The following is a 26,131-nucleotide window of genomic DNA, read 5'->3' as shown; positions in this document are numbered from 1 at the left end:
ATAAAGTACTTGCTGTGATTGAAGGATCACATAAAATATATTATTTTATCTATTTATTTTATATGATGCTTCTAATGTGCATTCTTTGCTGGAGATTCTAATAAAATATATTATACCTACATTGGAAAAAATATTATGATATATTTTTTGATTCTTGTGTGTCAACGGCAACGGCAACGGCAACTGTGTTGTTATTGGACAATAAGATTTATTTGCAGTGAAATTCAAGAATTTACTAGGTGGTAGGAATCTGTGCAAGCCCGTCTTGGTAGATATTACCCACTCATCAGATATATAGATATATAGATAGAGTTTGGTGACCACTTACCATCAGGTGGCCCATATGCTCGTCCGCCTTCCTATTCTATAAAAAAAAAATATTCTACCGCCAAAGAGCAATATTTAATATTGTTTTGTTCCGGTTGGAAGGGTGAGCTAGTGACAGGCACAAGGGATACGACATCTTAATTCCCAGGATTGGTGGCCCATTGGAGATATAAGTGTTTCTTAATATTTCTTATAGTTCCAATTTTTATAGGAGGTGATGATCTCTTACCATCAAGTAATCCAAATACCCGTCCTACATATTTGAATTATACAAAAAGAAACATTCTCGTGCCTCGGAGAGCACGTAAAGTCTGAAATCTTTTCGTTTGTATTGGATTTGCCGCCCAATATCGAGCACTTGGTCACTCTAGCTGAAATCGGTTAAGAAGAGGTAGTCTTTATTTTTGTATATGTAAACACTTTGTCATCCTAATTATAAAAAAAATATAAAAACCGTTATTTTAATAATAATATATATTAAGGGACTCTTTGACCGACATCATTATTTACGTTTTGTTTTCACGTCAATTATGTCAATGCGGCCCTTTGTTATTTAATTATCGTTTCTGTACGTACTCTGATTGTGCATTCACCATTTGAATCGGAACACAGTAACCAAAGACTGATATTTAGCGATAGAATAATCGATGTGTTGTTACTGCTAGTAGTAACCCTCAGACCAGAGCTTGAATTGCACCTATTACCAGAAAAATCCGACATCCCTTAAAAGTCTACATAATGTATCAGTTTTTCAAAGTTACTTTGTCGATTAAGAACATATGTAAAATATAAATTACTACATATAATACTGTACGTAATTATTATGACATATCATGAAATTATACGAATGAAATAATATATATATATATATATATATATATATATATATATATATATATATATATATATATATATATATATATAATTAATTTTATTCACAAGTATAACGTATAATGTACCAAATATTCAAATCTAAAATTTTATTAAAAATAGTGAAGAAATGTTTGTGTTTAAGGATGTTATAAAATTAATGAATTTTTAGATAATACGCCTTAGACATATTATATATTATATAAATATACATTGTAAACAACATACAATTTATTATACAAAAAAAAAAGTTTTTTTCTGTAGGTTTGACTTATTATTATACCAACCACAAATAACTGCAGCACTTTTACAGTAAAGATTTTGACTTGAAGACATTTATTTGTTGTTCGATGTTCCTTTTGACGCTAAATACGTTTGTTGTTTATTTTTGGATCTATTTTATTTCTGGTGGATATAACAAAATTTTAAATGTATTAAACTACTATTTTAGGAGAAAAAGGCATATGCACCCCGCATATGTTGGGTATTAAAAAATTAGCCTACGTCGATCCTTGATAAGCTTGTTTCATACTAAAATTCCATCAATGTTTTAGCCGTGAAAGCATAATAAGGAGACAGCCAGACAAATTTGTAAATATATTAAATAATTACATATATAAGTATATTTTATTGCAACAAACAAAAAAAAAATTAAATGAAAATTTTAATATAAGTGAAGTTGCGTGACAGATAATAGCGCGATAATAGTCGCCGTGCATATGTACTGGTGAGCTATTCGAGTATTTATAGTACTGCTACTTTATCACCTCTGATTAAATCCTAACCTAAACCACATGCAATATGTTATTCTATAGACGTTTCCACTCTTGCGAGAAATAGTAATATAAAATATGAAGTTATTTTCGTTCATTATGCTATTTATTTTTATTGTTGGAAGTGAGACCAAGAAATTTACAAGATGCAGGCTGGCTACCGAATTAATAAAAACGAAATTGATCGAAAAAACCTTTTTGGGTAATTGTAAGTATTTGATAATTTTTGTTAAATATTATTAATGTTTAAATGATATTTTTAAAGAAACGTTCTATGGTTAATCAATTATATAGAATTAATTTGAATATATATTTATAAATGTGTGTACATAATTCGTTATTAATATTAATAGAAAATCATGTGAATAAATATAGTTTATATATATTTTTCTTGTTTTGTATCGCATACTATAGTTTTGTTGCGATGTATAAAAAAACATCTTTAAATATACGCTTAAGGAAAACATGATATAATTGCTTCAATTTTGTAAACTTTACCGTCACGTATTAAGACATATTTTAGACGTTCACATTGTGCAGTGTACAAAGTTAATTTGTGTTTATATATGTGGAAAACTTGAATATGGAACACTTACCATATATTTTACCGGTAAGCACCAATGCGTGGTTACAAATGTGTTATTACGTTGTTTATTTACATCGCTTCTAATAATGTATGATACAATAAATTTATTATAATTATAGTTCGTAGACAGATAAAATTAAGTAAACATTCTATTTTTAAACTTTAGTATGTGTTAAACTTATGTATTGTTATTTATTTCGTCTTTATCCAATATAGTAAGGGTCAAGGTAGTAAATATTTTCTCAGATCTCTTTCTCTTTTCTTGGTCATTCCATCCCTCTCTGACTATTAATTCTTTTTCTCTTCCTACCTCTTTACTCCAATCTATATTATGATATTGATATTTAAAACTCTTTCACTAACTTATCATTCATCCCTTCTCTATTCTCTATCTTCTTCCTTCTTCATTCTCTGTCCTCTGTTTTCTCCTTTCTTGTTCGATTATAATCTATTTATATTTTACGCAGTTCTTTGTCAAAGTGTATCAATCTAAAAATAATCGTGCACTTATAAAACATAATCAATATTAATGAAGTGAGTGGACTTAGGTATCGAACACACTTGAAAATGTTAAGTAGTAAATACTTCATAGCTAAAGAAAGACACGCTCAACTCAACATGACTCTAGACATTTAAATATTGTTAATGCGCTACAAAATATGTGATCCAAAATATTAAAACTACCCAAATATAGACGGAAAAAAACGGGACGGGATACTGGCAGATGTAAAACGACATTGAAGGCTATTGAAAGAATTTATAATTAAAGAAAACCAATTAGTTAACACGTGGTAAAATAAATAAAAATATAGTCTATCTTTATGTAAAATAAGTATATTTTTCTTACTAAAATTTATAATTATGCACAGTGATGAAGTATATAAATGTATGTATTACGCACACAAAAGGGAGTGCATTAAAGAACAGCAGTAGAAAGAGAGTCTGCCGTCACGGTACACGAGTCTTACCCCCAAAGACCAGTACGCCTTCAATACCTATCGTGTTCACCCAAAAATATCTAATCATAACAAAAACTTGAATAAAAAATATAGCATTTCAGTATCAACACTCTTTTGGATAGCTTACTTGTACAATCAATGTAAGAAATTGTTTATATTCCTTATAATACCATTGACTATAGGCAAAGGCGACATACGTATAATTTTTTAAATTATTTTATTAAGGCAGTAGTGCCAACTATTACCAAATTTTATTGCGTACAGCAATATATCTAATTTTTCGAAGTGATATGACATAGAAACCTTCAAGAGCATACTCATTTCTTAAAGGCTGGCAACGCACCTGCAAGCCCTTGGGTGTTGCAGGTAACTATGGGTGGGCGTAGTCACTTTCCATCAGGTGAGCTTCTGCCCGTTTGCCCTATTTCTTGTAAATGAATTTATACTGTTTTATTTTCTTTTTAATCAGCGAACTAATTATGTAACAAAGAAATTGGAGTTTAGATTGATTCAGGCCTGCAAGAAGCCCTACCTTCACCACGAAGCCATAAATGTGCGATTAGATGACAATCATCGTTGTCTCTTTGCTTGTGTCCGTAAATGTTGGCTAAATTTTTATTTAGATTTGTATATGTAATGATAACAAACGACATTAGGATAAAATAGCAATGTATAATACATTATACTATTAATGATGCTGTCTCTCTGACCGATTAAAGCCAGAGATGCTACTTTTCCAGTCTGTCTTATCTGCCTACTCAAAACATTAAATAAAAAATATAATACAAAAATAAATAAATAGACCGCATTAAAATTGTAATGACAAAAAACTCTTTTGACAACTCTGTAACCCATAGAATATATTGCACTGCTCATTGATTGTGATTTCTAATTCAGTGATAATTGAATTTTAAATATATGCTTGAAGATGTCGAAAGTCTATCAAATATACTCGATATTTGATACTTGAGGACTGACAAATGGGCCACATGATGCTAGGTGCCGTCGTGCTCACTCACTCTTCAAACCAAAACCCTTCAAATACAACCATACTAATGTGAAAGAAGGTTTTATTTAGCTCTGTTTGTATTCTGCTAAATAGCGCTTGAATATTTTTATCGAGGTAATTGGTTGGTACCCAGACGGACTTGCATAAAGTTCTACCACCTACAGTAGCAGCCTGTTAATGTTCCACTGCTGAGCTAAGACCTCCTCTCCCTTTTTGAGGAGAAGGTTTTGAGCTTATTCCACCACGCTGCTCCAATGAGGGTTGGTGGAATACACATGTGGCAGAATTTCAGTGAAATTAGACACATGCAGGTTTCACGATGTTTTCCTTCACCGTCAAGCATGAGATGAATTATAACCACAAATTAAGCACATGAAAATTCAGTGGTGCTTGCCCGGGCTTGATCATCTCGGCTTTTTGCCTACCACCTAGTAAATATATAAATAAATATACATGTATATATATGCTATCATTGTAAACGTTAGAAGAGAGCACATATACCAACGTAACGACTAACTAAATTTAAGATTATTGATAACATAATCTCGGTTTATCAAGATCAGAGATAATTTAACGATGCCTGCCCTTCAAGAATCATTAAATCATCATATAAAATCAATGTTCGTCCGTCTATCTATCGAGGTTTTTTAAAAATATATACCAATACTAAAAGTCAATGCTTTATCGTGCTGTAAAGTGCTCTATATGATAACTTTTGAAACTAAAAATACGTTACTAAAATCGAAAATATTTAAGCAATTTTGTGGCGCAACACTATGAGAGTGCTTGTATCGCTGAATCACAACCACAATATGTTTTCGTTTTATAATTTTTTTTATTAAATTGACCAAATTATTCTTCCGCATACAATTTATTTCGTTGAACTCACCAAATTATTTCATTTTATTTTATGACATATTAATTGACGATGTCGACGATGACGACAAAGCTAAATACTCTTAAATTAAACTCATCCATTAATCCATTAATAATGTCATGAACTGTGCAGATTAACTTTGAGTTTTACTTAGTTTCTCGATTTAATTGCTTAAGACAGTAAATAAAAAAAGTCATTATAAAGTTGTGATAAAGTTGTTGAAACTGCTTTTTTGGTTATAGTTAATACTGTCTGGGTATCAGCAGAACAAATTAACCTATCCCAAAAATATATATTTTGTTTTGAGTAAGCTTTAAATTATAAATGAGCGTGAATAATAACGACAAGAATATGTTTAGAAATTTGTTAAATAAATTATATTCAGAAGTTTCAATGTAGCAGTTTCAGTAAAACTATTCTGTAGAAGAATAGAACAAAGTCTAACTTCACAGCAGAACGCAGTATATTTACAATAATAGTTAAAACACTTACGAAGCGTGTATCCGAAGCATCAACATGGCGTGTCACCATAAGTTGGTTTTCAAACTGACCAACACTTTTCGAATGAGATACAAATTGTCACGATTTACTATAACAAAAAAAAGGCAAACTGGGACATACGCCAACTGATGGTAAGGAGTCAACAACGCCCAAACATTGGCGTAGTCAATGCGTTACCAAGTCAGTAACGCAGATGTTATGCCCCTTGAGCTTGTAGTTACCAGCTCACCCTTGAAACCGGGTTTGAACCGAGAAACAACAAATAGTAAATATTACTGTTTGACGGTGGAATATGTGATGAATCGGACGTACTACCCAGATAAAATTGCACAATGCCCTACCACCATATAGCATAAAGCCTGTGAATGTCCCACTGCTGGGCTAAGGCTTCCACTCCCTTTTTTTTGAAGAGAAGGTTTGGAGCTTCTCCCACTATTTAAATGTATATAATCTATATACTTTCTTATCAATGTTAAAATTATTTGTTCTCGTTAATGTATATCCAAATCACAATCCCAATAATAAAATGCTTTGCTCTTACTTTCCTCTATATATACAGTTAAGTGGAATTTTTAATTTGGAAGGTAATACAATAAAAATGTGCCCTCCAATCAGAACCGTATTCATTACAATAATTTTTTTTTTTTTTATAGAATAGGAAGGCGGACGAGCATATGGGCCACCTGATGGTAAGTGGTCACCAACGCTCTTAGACATTGGCATTGTAAGAAATGTCAACCATCGCTTACATATCCAATGCGCCACCAACCTTGGGAACTAAGATTTTATGTCCCTTGTGCCTGTAATTACACTGGCTCACTCACCCTTCAAACCGGAACACACCATATATATCAAGTATTGCTGAAATTCCAGAGTATGAGGAGTGTATCAGTGTTATCTACATTAACTATAGATTTATCATCACAAAATGAGAATTGAAGTAGTATCATACATTAAAATGAACAAAAAAACCGAGCAAATCGTCATAACAATCTCTGGGAAAACCGAACCGTGTACAGTCGTGATAAAAATTGTTATTTTAATTATTACGTTCCGGTCATTAGTGAGCGGATTTTGTAATTTTCTTTGCTTTAGTTACTGGAAATTGAGTTAATTATCGCAGGGAAACTTGCTTAGGAAAATATTAATTTTAATGATAATAATATTTAAATAAACTTACTTTTTGAAAATTGGAATTTAATTACTTATATTCGTTATACACGTGAACGGAATATTTTTCATATAAGTATTATAACCGAGATATTACGGTTTATATATATAAGCGGAGATGGCCCAGTAGTTAGAACGCGTGAAACTTAACCGATGATTGTTGGTTCAAACCCGGGCAAGCACCACTGAATTTTCATGTGCTTAATTTGTGTTTATAATTCATCTCGTGCTTGACGGTGAAGGAAAACATCGTTAGGAAACCTGCTTGTGTCAAATTTCACTGAAATTCTGCCATATGTGTATTCCACCAACCCGCATTGGAGCAGCGTGGTGGAATAAGCTCGAAGTTACTGTAGGTATTTTGTGTTTCAAAGTTCGCAGCGGGAGTGGCCATTCGGATAGTGCGGGGATATCACACGATATCTTACGAGGTGCCAACCATTCTAGCGCGCTTTCCGCCCTTGGATATTCTAGCGGATATGGATGCGAGGGTCTTTCACCAGACCCGCATCATCCGTCAGAATAGTGGAAACGCGCCCCCTCCGAGTGCGCTCGAGGCGTTAAAGCGGCGGGAACACTGCAGGGCTCTTGCGACGTGGCGCGTGACGGCCATCGCAGTGGTTATGTGGGTAAGAATCCTACATAACCCAGTTCTCCCCTCCCATGGGAGTTGGGTACCTTTCTGAAGGTTTCCACAGCGTGGAATAAAAAGGTATTTTGCGTTCGTATTGTATAATGACAAATAATAGAAACGTATTTTTTGTTAGTCTTTTAATAAGTAAAAAAATAAAATGCGGAATGACTAACATTAAGAACTTTATGTTTCTGTGAAATAAAAGTCCGTGTCGAAAAAAAGTCTTGTTTTGTATGAACATATTTTGTTTGTTACATATATTATATAAAAAAAAAACATCCAGTATGTTATGCATAAAATAAATTGTGACTGACAAACATATATTATGCAAGTAATTATATATGTATAGATTATTAAATTGATATACTTAAATTTTAATTAATTAAAATTTATTATTATAAAACTATAAGAAACATTTTTACTTAAGCTGGTAACTTGAAATGTTTTCCCGGTCCAAGCCTTCTAATGGGAAAGAAAACATTTAAGAAATCATCGAAAGGCTGTCTATTCATCGAACAATCACTATAAATTCTCAAACTCGCGTTTCATAGATGACTGTCAATGTATTTAAAACTCTACGATATACCTTCTTTTTAGTGTCAGCTCAATCAGCTGACATTGACATTTCAAGTCGAACCGTTCGATTTCATTATTTTGTGTTCACCATGCGGTGCGCGTGTTTTGTAATTGTGACATGTATTATATTTAATTTAGTTTGTTGTAAGAGATTCGAAACGAGATGTAAGTTAGTTCGAGAACTGGTCAAAGTGGGAATCCCCCAACACTTGTTTTTAGGACAATGTGAGTAATAATTTATATGTATTTCATTCATTATTTTGTCGGATAATATTTAAAGCCATTTTAATTATCGGATAATAATATTTTTACTGCTAATAAAATTAATACCAACTGACGGTAATAAATTAAATTATTTTAGTGTGCCACAAATATAAATTTGACTTGCATGAGACAGTTAAAACTATTAATTATTCATTATTGTAATGCATTGTTTTTTTATCAATGCAGACTTAAAATGACGAACCTTTTTTGAATAGAACTTGTATTTTATTGTTTATTATACACATTATATTTATTTATATAGACGAAGAACGAGTTTATGTTAAAAAATTAATAGCTCCGATTTACTATTTATCAGCAGCCATACTTGTAAACATTATTTAGCGGGTGATTATTTAAGCACTTATTTCTCTCTTTCTATCGTCATTGATTTGGCATTTGAAAGAAGAAGACACATAAATGTTTAACTGTTCAATCTTATAGCAACATTTATTTTTAAGCCCGGTAATATGCAGTAAAAGGTTAAAGAGTATATAACATAGTTCAATGTATTTAGAATATTTTGCGCTTCATTACAATGGGATATAGACAAAATATAAGATTGTTTTTAATACGTATAACAATGTTATTTACAATACTTTTCTCTGCCCATTAAGCTAGAATGAACCCAAACCTTTGTTTTCTATTGCTTTTTAAGGGGTCTCTGATTAAATAGAAAATCGATCTGCCACATCTACCTGTGAACTGAACCGCGGCGATTTATTTATGTATATTTTACAAAACATGATAAATAAGGAAATTTATAATAACGGCACAGTTTTTGGAAGCTAGCAGTATTGGTCCTGCACCTAAACTTTCTTGCCGTGTTGAATGTGCAGTTATATCGTAATATGATAATATGAGTGAAAAAACAGTGAATGCACTGTTTACGTACACATACTTTTGTACTATAATAACCATTTTTCAACGCTGGTAAAACGCGTTACACATTTCCCCCACGGGAACAGTGGGAGGGTATGTGGGGCTCACCGGTGTCCAAGGCGCTGAGTGCACCCCGAACATCGGAATACCCACTAAAAAATCAGCGATACCCTTTCCGTCTTAACGTGGAGCGCCACGGGATCGCTTTTGCATGCTACTGTGACGATCAATATAATATACCCTGCACAGACCTAACAAAAAAAATATTGTATCCTTATGATGGTTTCGAATCCAGCGCTTTGTTTCCAGTCGCACAAGCTAGCCACTAGACCGATGTTATACAAACTTAAATACATTTCAATACAAAATTTTAAAACTAAAAATGTAACAAACTTGCTGACTCACTTTAACATATTACTATCTAGCTGTTCCGCGTGGTTTCACCCACGTTACTCGTTACTACTCTGTCCTTGTGTGTGATTTTATGTAGGCTATAACCTTCCTCGATAAATTGCCTATGTGTCGCAAAGTTTTTTTTTTTTAAACTTTACTGATATATTCGAACATTAGTGCGTCCAATATCAAACATACAAAGAAACAAATGATCGCTTCACAATATGTATAGCTTAGTAAATATACATACGTGCTAGTGACTTCTGTGACTACGCAATTGTTAATTTCACAATAATACTTGACTAATTAATTAATATTAATTATCTGTTATAATTGAATGACAGGATAATAATTAGTTTAATATCGACCAACGTCGTTTTGTGCCTCGAAGATAAATTAAGCTTACAATATCTTTGTATCGTTAATTTTGTATAATGTTTTATCTTGAATTGTTATTTTGATCCGCTGATTGTTAACAATATCTATTTCATGTTTATTATTTATCTCTTTCTCAGTCGCACGAAGTACTAGTAAGTATTTTTATATTTTAAATATAAAGTTTATTTATCATTTTCATTATTTTTTTAATTACATAACATGGAACCCCTAAATAAGTAAAGATTTTAGCTTGTATTACGTACCACTCTACCATATACCAACACTTTATAAAAATATGATATATGGATTAAATTATATTTATACATTCTACATATTATGTATTACTGGTGGTAGGGCTTTGTGCAAGCTCGTCTGGGTAGGTACCACCCACTTATCAGATATTCTACGGCAAAACAGCAGTACTTGGTATAGTTGTCTTTAAAGGAGAATGAGCCGGTGTAAATACAGGCCCAAGAGACATAAATCTTAGTTCCCAAGGTTGGTGACGCACTGGCGATGTAAGAGATGGTTAACATTACTAACAATGCCAATGTCTATGGGCGTTGGTGGCCACTTATCATATGTGGCTCATTTGCTCGTTCGCCTACCTAAATATTAAAAAAAAATTGTTCTAATGATGTTTTTCGAATTTTATTGAATAAAAAAGTTTCATGCTATTATAACTTCACCAATTGACATATTTAATAAGGTTTATAACGTCATAAGAAATTGACCGTTATTTAACTATCGCTCGATAAAAGTTAAAACGCTTTCTATATTACTTTTCGTTTTTCCCTTAAGACTCTTCTAACTAAGCTTAAAAATTTGAATAGAGAAAGGTAAAATACGAGCACGGAGCTGGAGTTCCACGGTTAACAGAAATTGCATGAATTCTTTAAAAAACTCTCTTAGCTTAGCCTTGATTCTGTTGTAAATGATTTTTAATAAGAATGCTATTTTCGCAAATATGTTTGTTAACATGATAAGAAAAATAATTTAAATTGGAAATATTTTAATGTAATTATTTTTTTATAAAAACTTAAAACAATTTTGGCTGTCTCATTTCTCTCCTTGATTAAAATACAAAGAAAAAAAAAAGACTATAACGTTTGTAAAATGTAAAGCAACACAGCGAAAACTAAAAACATTATAGACAAAGGAAAATTACTTAAATTTCACGAATTCGTATTCAATCGTTTTTATTCTTAAGCCGTGAAATATGTATGTTCTGTCACTTTCTTTCATAGTTGGTATAATAAAGAGATATATACAATCTTCTGTCTTTAATGAAAGTGAGATTCCGATTGTTATGAGAATTATGTCCATTTCAATATTTATTTTGTTATTTTAATTATTGTGTGAGAATTTTTGCATTCGTGTACATGTTAGTCCTATCACGTTCTTAAAAATGGTGTACAAAGATTATACCACCATTATATTCTATATATAAATTAGCTCTGTCTGTCTGACGTCTAACTGTACGGCTAATTTTTTTTTTTTATAGAATAGGAAGGTGGACGAGCATATGAGCCACCTGATGGTAAGTGGTCACCAAACGCCCTTAGATATTGGCATTGTAAGAAATGTCAACCATCGCTTATAGCCAATGCGCCACCAACCTTGGGAACTAAGATTTTATGTCCCTTGTGCCTGTAATTACGCTGGCTCACTCACCCTTCAAACCGGAACACAACAATATCAAGTATTGCTGTTTTGCGGTAGAATATCTGATGAGTGGGTGGTACCTACCCAGACGAGTTTGCACAAAGCCCTACCACCAGTGTATAATAATTTAACAAATATAATTTTCACAAAATTTTATATAAAGTATGCTTGAAGCCTAAGCAAGGACATTATATTTTTATACGTTCGGTATAAAAATGTAATGTAGTACGCGAGAGAAGGCCACGGACGAAAAATTTTATAAATAGGCAAAACAAAACTTTTCAATACATTTTTTTCCTGTGTTAGTCAAGCGATATTCTTTTCGGTAGCTATTCATGAGCTTATTTCGAATATGTTTTTTTTTTTTTTTATATGCCCCGGGATGGCAAATGACTCTACTCCACCTGATGGTAAGTGGTAGTAGAGTCCGAACGCGACGACGGCCAGTACAGTCGGGAAGAATGTTCTGTACTAGCCGTCCCCGCCTTGCCGGCCCGCAAGATGCCTCTTCACACCTCGTTTGAAGGAACCCGGGTTGTAAGAGGAGGGGAACACGTGAGCTGGTAAGGAATTCCATTCTTTGGTAGTGCGACAAAGAAAGGAGTTGCCAAATTTCTTTGTGCGCGATGGAATTGATGTCACAGTTAGGCGGTGACATCGAGAACCAGCTCGCGTGGACTTAAGAAGGAAGGGGGAAGCAGGAATTAGAGAGAATAATTCCTCAGAGCACTCGCCGTGATACAGACGATAGAAAGCACTCAGTGCTGCTATCTCGCGACGCAATTGTAAAGGTTCAAGGGTGTTTGTGACCTTTACGTCGCCAATAATGCGTACTGCACGTCGCTGCAACCGGTCCAAGGCCTCCATTAGGTACTTAGCGGAGCCATCCCAAAGGTGCGAGCAATATTCAACGCAAGACCGTACCTGTGGTTTGTACAGCAGGCACAGTTGTTTATTAAAGAATCGTTGCCGGATAAAGTTATCAATAAAAAAAAACAATATTTATTATGATTGGATTTCGATAGTTTAACGTAATCCACTAATAATTATATTATATTCATTTTTGTAAACCACATTTTAATATTATACATTAATACAGTAAAAATATTTACAAACTACATTTTTTTTTTTATATTCGCCGGGAGAGCAAATGACTCTACTCCACCTGATGGTAAGTGGTAGTAGAGTCCAAACGCGACGACGGCCAGTACAGACGGGAAAAACGTTCTGCACTAGCCGCCTTCGCCTTGCCGGCCCGCAAGATGCCTCTTCACGCCTCGTTTGAAGGAACCCGGGTTGTAAGAGGAGGGGAACACGTGAGCTGGTAAGGAATTCCATTTTTTTGAAGTGCGACAAAGAAAGGAGTTGCCAAATTTCTTTGTTCGCGATGGAATTGATGTCACAGTTAGGCGGTGATATCGAGAACTAGCTCGCGTGGACTTAAGAAGGAAGGGGGAAGCAGGAATTAGAGAGAATAATTCCTCAGAGCACTCGCCGTGATACAGTCGATAGAAAGCGCTCAGTGCTGCTATCTCACGACGCAATTGTAAAGGTTCAAGGGTGTTTGTGACCTTTACGTCGCCAATAATGCGTACGGCACGTCGCTGCAACCGGTCCAAGGCCTCAAGTAGGTACTTAGCGGAGCCATCCCAAAGGTGCGAGCAATATTCCACGCAAGACCGTACCTGTGTTTTGTACAACAGGCACAGTTGTTGTGGCGTGAAAAAACGCCGCACCTTGTTCAGAACTCCGAGTTTCCGTGAAGCTGTTTTTATAACAGCCTCGATGTAATCCCTTGGACTAAGGCCGCAGCGAACGTCAATCCCCAGCATGGCGATTTTGCTTTGCATCACCAGCGGAGTACCACAGAGGGAGGGAAGAGGGGAAAATGTTGACTTTTTCGCCGTGAGAGCGCATACCTGTGTTTTCTTGGCATTAAACTCAACAAGATTACCAGAGCCCCATTTGGCGATGAGCTCTAACGTCGTATCGAGTTCAATGACAAGATTCTCCCGCCTCTCCTCAGTTTCAGCCCGCCCAGCCACTGCACGTCCGTGGTATCCACCATGCACTGTACTATCATCTGCATAGCAATGTATGTTCCCAAAAGAGAGCATATCATTGATATGCAAAAGAAAGAGTGTGGGAGATAGCACAGATCCCTGGGGGACCCCAGCATTCACAATTGTGAAGCGCAACCATCTACTAAAACACGAAGGCTACGCTTGTGTAGGAAGCTGGCAATCCAGGTGCATAGCTGAGCAGGCAGACCATATACCGGTAGCTTGGAGAGAAGACTTCTGTGCCAGACCCTGTCGAAAGCCTTGGAGATATCGAGGCTGACAGCCAACGATTCTCCATGCTTGTCGATAGCTTCACCCCAGAGGTGTGTTACGTACGCTAGAAGATCACATGTGGACCGTTTTGGTCGAAACCCGTACTGACGATCATTAATTAAACAGTGATCTTCTAGGTAATGGATCAGTTGGTTGCTTAAAATCCGTTCCATCACCTTACAAAGTACTGAGGTGATAGCTATTGGCCGATAATTTGCCGGGTCAGACCGATCCCCTTTTTTTATTATTAATATTAAATTTTAAGATTTACACATCATTATTTATTATTAATATTAAATTTACATTATTAATTTTTATTATTTTAGTCAAATTTATAATATTCCCTCCCGATTCCCACCCGACGCAAAGCTGCCCATAATGCAGGCCGCATTTCCGCGCTGTATGGCAATGGACAACCTTTGTGCCAAGTGGGACCCGGAGCGACTGTCAAATCCCCTCTCTCTAAGGCGATAATAATTATCCTATTTCGGAAACAGAATGAAATGTATCGATGTTCAATTTGCTTAGATGTAATGACTTAATTGATTCGTCGCGAGTAAAATCAAATCTGTCAACAAATTAATTGTTACCTTTCTATGCATTGATAGGTATGCTTTGAGAGCTTTAAGCTCGATTTATGTCCGGTTACTATATTTAAGAAACGATTTGTTTCGCTCACGGATAGAATTATCTACAATGGAGAATCAGAAGCCTACGAATAAGGGATCTATCAGTTTTTCAATAATTGATTACACACATCAAATTAAACAATTCAACTATCTGTAACCAAAAAGACATGATATTTAAATATAACAAACCTGGCTTTAATGATTATGAAAAAATTGTGAAAAAAACAATCCGAAATGGTCTAGTGGTTAGAAAGCGTGAACCTTAACCGATGATCACCGATTCAAATCCAAACAAGCACCTCTAAATTTTCATTTACTTGTGCTTAATTTATGTTTTTAATTCATCTCGTGCTCGTAGTTAAAGGAAAATATCTTGGAGAATACCTTCATGTGCCTAATTTCACTGAAATTCTGCCACATGGTTTCCACCAACTAGCATCCTCCTCAAAAGAGACCTTAGCCCAGCAGTGGGTTATTAACAGGCTGTTACTTTTCAATTTTTAAATATATATATTTTTGACAGGGGTTTGTCTCATAGAAAAAGTAAGCAACCGAGACACAGCAGCCTTCGTAGTGACACCTAGTGGCAAGAAATATTATGGACTGTATCAGGTATTTATTATGTGAGTTTTTTATTGTAGACATTTAAAATCACTTGATAAATGTATTATTTAGTGACCATATAAATTTCATTAAGATTTTCTACATGCCTTACCTATGTTTATCATTTATCTCATTCCTGACATCATAGAAGACTACGTATGAATGTCTGAATAAGCTCCAAGCCTTTTTCTTAGGAAATGAGTTCTTAGCAATTGGATATTTGAGTGCTTTTACTCAATACTTTAATTAATATAGTTTATATTTGATTTATTTAATGAAATATATATATATATATATATATATATATATATATATATATATATTCATTTTCAAAGATAGTTTGAATGAATATCTTTCAATTTTGACCTACCTACTATTAGTATATAAATCACTTTTTACAACGTCAACGTCGAAGCGATGCCGTCCACGTGATCTAAGATGCTATTTACTGGCGGTGCAAATTGACATCCAAAAAAGCGTTTATCAAATTATATATAAATCTTTACTAAATTATATACAGTACAGTACAGTAACAGCCTGTAAATGTCCCACAGCTGGGCTAAGGCCTCCTCTCCCTTTTTTTTATACTGAAATTAAGCACATGTAAATTCAGAGGTGCTTGCCCGGGTTTGAACCCACGTTCATCGGTTAAGATTCACGCGTTCTTACCACTGGGCCATCTCGGCTTGCTAAATTATATAATAATTCTTATCTATGCGTCATTGAACTATTCCTAACCGATTTAGATGAATTTTTTGAGTTTTTATTTTTAAGTCGGGACAGGAAGCTAGTATTATTATATAATACATAGCCTTTCATCTATTAAAAAAAAAATCATAATTAGTAGTATACCGGTCCTGGGTTCAAACCCTAGGAAAATAAAGTTATTGGAATTTTTTGTCGAAGATTCTCAGTGAGAGCCTAGAGTCTGAAAATAGGAAGTTGGCTAATCTCTCTTCAGATTTTCTGCCGTCACCGAAATCGGTCAGGATATCATCTTCATCATATATTTCAAGAGATGGCAGATTATCTTCATGAAAGTAGGACTTATTTGCAAATGCTAACATTTTCAGTACGTCATATTATTCCATTTAGGAATAAAATTGCCCACGGGCCATAAATCAAAGTTGGCAAACTGCCTAAATCACCCTAAAAGGCTACCCACAAAATTGATTAATACAAACTTATTTAACGCTTACAAAATAGTAAATTTTAGATCTTAACATATTTTGCATATTTCCAGATACCGAGCAGATGGTGCAGAGAGGGTAAAAAGGGAGGAGAATGCAATATAGCATGTGAATGTGAGTAAATATAGTTTTTCCTGACTTCATCCGTGTATTTTTATCTTAGAAATTATGTTAAAACTGCGAAAATTTTTGAAGAGGAGAGAAAACCTTCTGATTTGATGCATTTTTTGCTGTCTCAATGCAGGCAATGTAGGGATACGTTGTTGGGGTGTCACGATAGGATGTGCAAACATTTCCTTGATGATAGTGGCGTAGATACGGCTGGTTTTTAGGAGGTACTCTGGTACGCTACCAAATGGTTATTAGTGAGTTCCACATAATCCGGTTCATGTGAGGGATTAAGTGGAATTTCACCCAAAGTAACGTTTAATATGGCAATTATAGCTTTTCGAAATGGTAAAATAAATTTAAAACGTAACATATATAATTGGTATCACTTTTGTATTGTATAGTTAGAGTTTTACTGGTGGTAGGGCTTTGTGAAAGCTCGTCTAGGTAGGTACCACCCACTCATCAGATATTCTACCGCAAAACAGCAATACTTGATATTGTTGTGTTCCGGTTTGAAGGGTGAGTGAGCCAGTGTAATTACAGGCACAAGGGACAAAAAATCTTAGTTCCCAAGGTTGGTGGCGCATTGGATATGTAAGCGATGGTTGACATTTCTTACAATGCCAATGTCTAAGAGCGTTGGTGACCACTTACCATCAGGTGGCCCATATGCTCGTCCGCCTTCCTATTCTATAAAAAAAAAAAAAGATAAAAGTATATCTATGGTCAAAGTAGCCATAATTTATATACTGACTGACTAACCACGAAATCTCCGAAAATAAAGTATAATGGGTCCGTTTGAAATTTAGCAAAGTTATTCCTTTCGCGAAGTAGATGAACCGTACTCACTAAGAATTTTATGCAAATTCTATCGAATATAAATTAAATAATTCAAAGGTTTGCTTTTTGCATAAATTTTCCCTGAACGAAGTCAGAACGGACAGACAATAACATAATATATGCGTGAGTCTTCAAATCATAATGTTTTTTACAGTTAAATTGTAAGTATTTTCTTGTATATAAGAGAATGTAATAATATATAATATGATCTAAATGTTAAATAAACAATATGATTAGTTATAAATAACTGAACGTAACTTGCACCTATATTCATTACGAAGTTTTTTTATAAATTATTACGCAACCATAATTTATTATACTCTTGTGTTCGCCTTGAGTACGTTTTATTGGAATATAATTTCAAATTTGCTTTTGTTTTATATATCAATGGAAATTTTAAGGTTTCTTTATGACTAGGAAACATGTAGTATAATATTATTATGTTAAATTAAATAATAAAATGTGAGTATTGATAATTTTTACTAACTTTGAATACTTTGAAATTTACAAAAATAAAATAAAGGCTAGGTAGAAACCATAACTTTAAAAATATACTCGTTGTGACGAGTATAACCAAAATGACTTCAAATTCTCTAGGCTTAACGAGTTGTTGCAGTGAATTTTTACTTTCATCTGAAAAGTTGTCTATAGATAGAAATAGAGTTATTTCATAAATTAGTAATATCTTACGTTTATTGCAAAATTTATTTCGTTCGCAAAACTGGATACCATAAATTAGATAGTATAAACATGAACACAATTTGTAAGAGTATATATTTATATATATATATATATATATATTTTTTTTTTTTTTTTAAACATCTCCTAATATTACTGCATATTATTTAAAACGTGGTTGATAAAAGAAAAGTAACAGAACACTTTTTTTAATATATCGTAATAAGACTGACTTTTCCTTAGACGAATGAACAGAATGTGTGTATCTTAACCGAATATTGCATGAACAAATGTATTCGCTTTTTCGCTTAACTAATTTTCGTACAGCAGGTATAGCCATTTGGCGATAAAGGAAAACACCGCGAAGAAATCGTAATTACAAGTAGTTATATGTCACTCATTATATATATATGTCCTCCAGACTGATTTCGGTCACGGCGGCCAATCTCAAGAAAGATTAGCCAACTACACAGGAGATATTATAGTGTACAAGTGTGTGCGCAAACTCATAGGTGCACTCTCTATTCCCTAACTTTCATAATCCGATGGGACGGCAATCTGACACGCTGGAAAGAGTTTAGGCGCAGGACCAACGGCCTTACGTGCTTTCCTAAGAATTTTCTGACAGAAATACCCAATAACTTTTTATTGGCCCGACCTGAGAATTGAACCCAGGACCTCTGGGTCTGCGGCCTTACATCAAGCCACTAGACCAACGAGGTTATATATATACTACACTTGTATCTATATATATTGTCCAGTAGAAAATGGCGCGGTGGAATAAGTTTTTTTTTTTTTTTTATATTCGCCGGGAGGGCAAATGACTCTACTCCACCTGATGGTAAGTGGTAGTAGAGTCCAAACGCGACGACGGCCAGTACAGACGGGAAAAACGTTCTGCACTAGCCGCCTTCGCCTTGCCGGCCCGCAAGATGCCTCTTCACGCCTCGTTTGAAGGAACCCGGGTTGTAAGAGGAGGGGAACACGTGAGCTGGTAAGGAATTCCATTTTTTGGAAGTGCGACAAAGAAAGGAATTGCCAAATTTCTTTGTGCCCGATGGAATTGATGTCACAGTTAGGCGGTGACATCGAGAACCAGCTCGCGTGGACTTAAGAAGGAAGGGGGAAGCAGGAATTAGAGAGAATAATTCCTCAGAGCACTCGCCGTGATACAGTCGATAGAAAGCGCTCAGTGCTGCTATCTCACGACGCAATTGTAGAGGTTCAAGGGTGTTTGTGACCTTTACGTCGCCAATAATGCGTACGGCACGTCGCTGCAACCGGTCCAAGGCCTCAAGTAGGTACTTAGCGGAGCCATCCCAAAGGTGCGAGCAATATTCCACGCAAGACCGTACCTGTGTTTTGTACAGCAGGCACAGTTGTTGTGGCGTGAAAAAGCGCCGCACCTTGTTCAGAACTCCGAGTTTCCGTGAAGCTGTTTTTATAACAGCCTCGATGTAATCCCTTGGACTAAGGTCGCAGCGAACGTCAATCCCCAGCATGGCGATTTTGCTTTGCATCACCAGCGGAGTACCACAGAGGGAGGGAAGAGGGGAAAATGTTGACTTTTTCGCCGTGAGAGCGCATACCTGTGTTTTCTTGGCATTAAACTCAACAAGATTATCAGAGCCCCATTTGGCGATGAGCTCTAACGTCCTATCGAGTTCAATGACAAGATTCTCCCGCCTCTCCTCAGTTTCCGCCCGCCCAGCCACTGCGCGTCCGTGGTATCCACCATGCACTGTACTATCATCTGCATAGCAATGTATGTTCCCAAGGGAGAGCATATCATTGATATGCAAAAGAAAGAGTGTGGGAGATAGCACAGATCCCTTGGGGACCCCAGCATTCACTACATAGAATTGTGAAGCGCAACCATCAACTAAGACACGAAGGATACGCTTGTGTAGGAAGCTGGCAATCCAGGTGCATAGCTGAGCAGGCAGACCATATGCCGGTAGCTTGGAGAGAAGACTTCTGTGCCAGACCCTGTCGAAAGCCTTGGAGATATCGAGGCTGACAGCCAACGATTCTCCATGCTTGTCGATAGCTTCACCCCAGAGGTGTGTTACGTACGCTGGAAGATCACATGTGGACCGTTTTGGTCGAAACCCGTACTGACGATCATTAATTAAACAGTGATCTTCTAGGTAATGGATCAGTTGGTTGCTTAAAATCCGTTCCATCACCTTACAAAGTACTGAGGTGATAGCTATTGGCCGATAATTTGCCGGGTCAGACCGATCCCCTTTTTTGGGAACCGCTTGCACATTAGCTCTTCTCCAAGCCTCCGGCACACATCCCGAAGAGAGAGAAAGTTGGAACAGGCGCGTTAACACAGGAGACAGCTCCGCTGCGCACTTCTTCAGCACTATGGCTGGTATTCCATCGGATCCGCTAGCTTTCCGTACATCAAGTGATTGCAGCTCCGCACGCACATCACGTTGCCTGATTTTAATGTCAGGCATCGTATGGCCACATGCAGGTATTGTAGGTGGCAGTGCACTACAATCATCGATGACGGAATTGTCGGCAAAGAGTTTAGCCAGGAGATCAGCTTGCTCTTGCGGACTGTGAGCCAGCGATCCATCCGGATTTCTGAGCGGTGGCAGCGAAGGTTGGCAGAAATTGTATTGCACAGACTTGGTCAGACGCCAGAAGCTACGGGAGCCCCTAGGATGCGAAACAAGGTCATGACCAATCTGTACAATGCGCTGTGCATCCGCTCTCGTGTATGTCTTTCTACAGGACTTGGAATTTTTATTATAGTTTGCTTTCAGTGAGTCAATGTTAGATGCCCCGCTAATACAGCCGTTGATCCACTTGCGATATGCCACCTGCTTAGATGATACAGCATCGGCACATTCACGAGTGAACCAACGGTTACGCGTACTCCTACTGACGAGATCTGAGCTAGGAATGTAGTATTCCATTCCCAGCATGATCTCGCCAGCAACAGCAGCGGCACTAGCTGTCGGGTCATTCCCACTGAAGCAACGTTCCTTCCAAGGGACCGACGCATAGTAATCGCGCATACCGTCCCAATCCGCCGACTTATAGTGCCAAACGCGACGTTTGCATACCGCTAGTGGCGGCAGCTTGGCCTGTGGCACTCTGGTAGAAATAATGCTGTGATCCGAAGAGCCAAGAGGAGCCTGAACCTCAACCTGATATTCCACCGGGTGAGAAGTCAGCAGAAGGTCCAGTGGAGAAGGTGCTTGCCCATCAATGTCTGGGATCCTGGTGGGCTGATCAACCAGTTGGGTCAAGTCATGTGTGAGAGCAAAAGCATGAGCAGTCCTTCCAGCATGGTCAGTTTTGAGGGATTTCAACCAGGATTCGCGGTGAGCATTAAAATCCCCCAAAAACACCAATTCCGCGTTAGGAAATTGCTCTTGCGCAGCATCTGCCACCCGACTAAGATGGTCAAATAATCGGCTTGTCTCCAAGTCACCATTGTGGGATCTGTACAGGCACACGTAGACTCGGCTCTGACGAACCAGGTCCACACGTACCACCAACATGGAGAAGGAGGGGTCCTCCAAGCAGCGCAGTCGGTGACAGCAAACATCCGTCCTGACGAACAAGCATACTCCAGCTTTCGCTTTGAAGGATTCTTCAAGCGTGTAGCCGGGATAATTAAGGTAGCTGGTATCGGCAGGACGGAGTATTTGTGTCTCCGTGAGAAACAACATTGCTGGCCGTGCTGTCTCGAGATGGTGGTGGACAGCGTTGAGGTTAGTGTGGAGTCCTCGGATGTTAGAGAAATCGACCTCAAACAGCGAGGGTATGGTGGGGGTGTGCACCGCTGTACGACCGTTATTTCTTTTTTGTTGCGCCATTTGGGAAAAAAGAAATGGAAAAGAGACGTGAAGCGAGCGATGTATTGCCACGATAGGGATGGGCAAAGTGTGGAGGCGTGTTTCCCCAAGTGGTTGCCAAAAGGAAAAATACACTGACCCGCCCGACGGAAGGGCCCCCGAACCCCCCCAGAAGTGGCCGCCGGGACCCCGCCTACCGGTCACCAACCGGCACGACGGTCCACCCCGAGATTATGCGTGACCTGGCGGGGCAGCCTCACGAGCTGGTTAGGCACGCTCGGGCCCCTTTACTATGCCACGGGCGGCCAGCGGAACAGCCGTTTCTTCGGGTCTCCCTGTCCGGCAGGTCAATACAGTTTCCCCCGGCATTGGTTCAACAGCCGTCTCCAATCGGACCAACACCCATCGCGGCAATACTCGCTCGGGTTCTGGCTGTACGCTGGCTGACCTCGAAACGCGGCTGCAAACCACTTCACGAGTTTTTCACCATGCGTACGGTGGTAACAAGCCAGGCGGATGTTAGCATCCTACCACCAGATGAGCAGATGGTCGCTCAGATATCCCATATATCAGTTCAAAAACTTAATTTTTTGCAAAAAATAACTTAGTATATAAACTCTAACTCAAACTTAGTATATAAAAGGTTATAAATTTAGTTTACTTTCTTCATCTACTTTAAGTGTAAAATTTTGATTTCTTGAATTTACGATAGACATTAAAACTTAAATATTCAATCGACTTAAATCCGTCGACTGAAAGTGAAAGATAAATTTTATAACCCATACTATTGCTCATCGTTTGTAGAGACAGCTAACGTAAAAGTATTGTATTTTACGATCATTTTTACGTTTCCGTCACATTGTAAAGGTCAATAATAAGTATCAACGGATTGAGAGATGTACTTTAAATCCTGTAAAACTATTCTTTTACGCCACAAGAAAATACTACAGATAAAGATGATTACGAAGCGTACTCGACTGAAGCTAACGTTGTATTTTACGAGTGACATAAAACGTCCTGTATTTCGTTCAAACCGCTGAAGCGCTCAATCTTTACCCTTAGTATTATTTTAAAAGTGATTTTATTTAAAATATCTTACAATTTAGCTTGAATTTCAATTTATGGACATTGGTCTTGCAATTTTGTATTCGAAAGTGTTATTTTATATTGCTCTATTTACTATCTAGATTTGTCAACCAATCATTTTAATGTTGCAAAACAGTTGTTATGTAGCTACAATTTTTGATTATTTCTTCCTTCGGCCATAAACATTCCATAAACTTTCCTGCTACCATATGGTCTCCTGTTATATGCAACTTTTTATCCGACCATTTATTAATATCTATATCAAGTATATAAGAAGTTTTGTTAATTGAAGTGCAATAAAGAAGAATATAAATAGATTTTGAATTATGTTGAACAATTTTCACGTTTGGTTTTTTATTAATATTTAAAATTACCCAATATATATTTATATATTAAAGCATAGCGTACTTTTGTAGATAAATTTTAAATGATTAAGAATACGTATCTTTGACATTTGCATAAATAAATAATGTATAAAATTATATTTAACAATTTTTTTAAAATTATTATTTTAATGATTCTAAATCTTTTTTTAGCGCTTCTCGATGACGACATCAGAGACGACACAGCCTGCGCTGTCAATATATTTCACGCAGAAGGGTTTAAGTATTGGACCCAATGGACTAACAGATGCAAGAATGATAATCACATTACTACTGAAATTTACAAGTTTGTATTATATTTTTCATTGTAATTGTATGTGCAAAAGCGAAGCTGTAAAGTGTTCTAATAGTTGTTTTATTCTGTAAGAATAAAGTCGTAACTTAACGCAGAACACAATCGTGAAATGGCAGAATATGAAATATGCAACATTGATTATTATCAATATAGCATATAAGGTTTAAAATAGTATTTATTATTATAGCACCAATGCCTATAGGTGGTGATGACCAGTTTGTAAGTGGTTACAGTAAGGTGTTTATGACCAATAAACGCTGTAATAACAGACTATCAATCCTACAACTAGGCTAAGACCTTTACTCTGTTTGATGAGAAGTTTAGGAGTTTATTCCCCAAAGCTGCTTCAATGCGGATTTGTGGATAGAAATGTGAATGATTTTCTCTAACATATTTTGGTTTTTTTTTTCGACGTTTTTTTACTACACGAGATGATTTTAAACACAATTTACGCTGATGTAAGTGTAGTGGTGCTGGGTTGAACCGGCAATCTTAACTTATTAAGAATTACGATATCAAGATACACGATGTCTTACCTTTAAGTAATCTCACTCTCAGCTTTGTCTCTAAATCTACCATATCATTTTCAGTCAGTATGCGCTTGTTCACAGATGTCCAGATCTTGTATCACAAAGGATGAGCCCAGATCGCACGCTTCAGAGTGAAAATTTGAGGGTTAAACGAAAACTTTCCAGGATTGGAATGGAACGTTCTAGAGCATCAAGCTATTACGGGCTCCGCTGGTTACAGTAATATTTGTTGTTTTTTTTTAACGTATTCTCGTAAACTGTTTTTGGTGATTGTAATTTTTGAATTTTTATTATTTGTACAACCAAGACTCAAGTCCCAGACCCTGGTCCTCCTCTTACTTTTTCCTAATTTTTACGTTTAATTTTATTCATATTTTATCTTGTATTGATATTGCAATGTTTAGTAAATTATGTATAGTAAACTCTAAAATTGAAATGAAAAATAAACATTTTTCAATTTAAATCATTTGCACGAACAATGTTGACCGACTTAAACTATTTTAATTGAAATAATTTCCAATCCATTGAACAAAGGCTTTATTTTAAAGCAACGGTAATATTTAACTTTTTAGGATAATCTAGTTAATTTACGAATACAATGTTTTTATTCACAATGTATTTTATTAATATTAATAACACGAAGGTTAAAACGAATCGGACGGTATGCGGTCACCTCTACCAGATTTCCATTCTAAACTTAAGTAACAGCCTGTAAATGTCCCATTGCTGGGCTAAGGCTCCTAAGGCTCCTAAGGCTAAGAAGGTATGGAGCTTATTCCACCACGCTGCTCCAATGCGGGTTGGTGGAATACACATGTGACAGAATTTCGATGAAATTAGACACATGCAGGTTTCCTCACGATGTTTCCCCCACCGAAAAGCACGAGATGAGTTATAAACAGAAATTAAGCCCATGAAAATTCAGAGGTGCTTGCCCAGGTTTGAACCCACGTTCATCGGTTAAGATTCACGCGATCTTACCACTGGGCCATATCGACTTGTTAGTTAAGCGGTACTTACAATTTTTAATATGGTCAATTCTCAGCTCAACATATATTTTGCGATATTATTCCTTATATATATATATTTATATTATATATAAATAAATAGTCTTGTTTTGCTTTGAAATTGACACAATACAAAGTATAAGACGCGCAATTTAGGATGACCGGTTTGAAGTGATATTTAAAACGTTCACTATTATGAAACAGTCAAAAGTGAAAGTAATCGACTATTTATTTAATTATCACGCAAATGATGTATTTGCATCTTAGGCCACACTCCCTTTTGTTTCTACATATAAAATCTTTCTCTACTAATTTTCGGATTGGGCTACTTTAATCCTTGAGTGTATATAGCTCATTGAGTGCCTCGTTGGCCTACTGGCTCTCTTGCCTTAGAAAGCACGTTAAGCCTGTTGGTTCTGCGCCTGGATATTTCCATCGGATTATGAGAGTAAGGGAATTGAGGGTGCACCTGTGATTGTACACACTCTAGTGCACTTTAATTTAATTTGACTCTTGAGATTAACCGCCGAAGGCGTATTTTAATGAAAACAATAGAATGGCTGGTTGCTATTAATTCAATAGTCAAATCCAAGTCGATAGTAAAGTTATGCCACGAATGGTACTTGATCTCCGATAATATTTGTAAGCAGGCACAAAAATATACATGATTTTATAAACGTGTGTGTAAAAATATACGTGTTAGTTAGTTAGTATTATTCAAATCCCGTAGTGCAAAATAGTATTAAGCAAATAAAAAAAAT

The 26,131-nt window shown here is 36.2% G+C and overlaps 2 protein-coding genes across 3 annotated transcripts in view; one reads left to right on the top strand and one right to left on the bottom strand.

The window, feature by feature from the left end:
• LOC126777711 (lysozyme-like) overlaps nt 1-2,595 on the bottom strand; it is a 127,400-nt gene extending 124,805 nt beyond the window's left edge. The window contains exon 1 of the mRNA XM_050500864.1: nt 2,567-2,595. The gene's annotated coding sequence lies outside the window, so the exon portion shown is untranslated. The remainder of the gene's footprint in view (nt 1-2,566) is intronic.
• Nucleotides 1,947-24,977, top strand: LOC126777703 (lysozyme-like). Of its 2 annotated transcripts, none has more exons than XM_050500856.1 (5): nt 1,947-2,178; nt 15,350-15,438; nt 16,673-16,733; nt 23,692-23,824; nt 24,445-24,977. In XM_050500856.1, the coding sequence occupies exons 1-5, from the start codon at nt 2,049-2,051 to the stop codon at nt 24,584-24,586; spliced, it is 555 nt and encodes a 184-aa protein (XP_050356813.1). In that variant the 5' UTR covers nt 1,947-2,048; the 3' UTR covers nt 24,587-24,977. The 2 variants fall into 2 exon arrangements, with proteins under 2 accessions (XP_050356813.1, XP_050356812.1); XM_050500855.1 differs by lacking the exon at nt 1,947-2,178 and adding an exon at nt 8,304-8,507.
• Nucleotides 24,978-26,131: the final 1,154 nt, after the last annotated feature.

Source organism: Nymphalis io, chromosome 23 (genome assembly GCF_905147045.1).
Source record: "Nymphalis io chromosome 23, ilAglIoxx1.1, whole genome shotgun sequence".
NCBI lineage: Eukaryota > Metazoa > Arthropoda > Insecta > Lepidoptera > Nymphalidae > Nymphalis > Nymphalis io.
Note: the sequence above shows the minus strand (reverse complement) of the source record. Positions and strands in the feature narration are given on the sequence as shown.

Bases quoted from the DNA above. Each gene is read 5' to 3' on its own strand.
- LOC126777703 (XM_050500855.1), top strand. From the start codon at position 8,372: ATGCGGTGCGCGTGTTTTGTAATTGTGACATGTATTATATTTAATTTA. The intron at 8,508-15,349 runs GTGAGTAATAAT...TATTTTTGACAG, and splicing joins ACACTTGTTTTTAGGACAAT to GGGTTTGTCTCATAGAAAAA. The intron at 23,825-24,444 runs GTTTGTATTATA...GCTTGTTCACAG, and splicing joins ATTACTACTGAAATTTACAA to ATGTCCAGATCTTGTATCAC.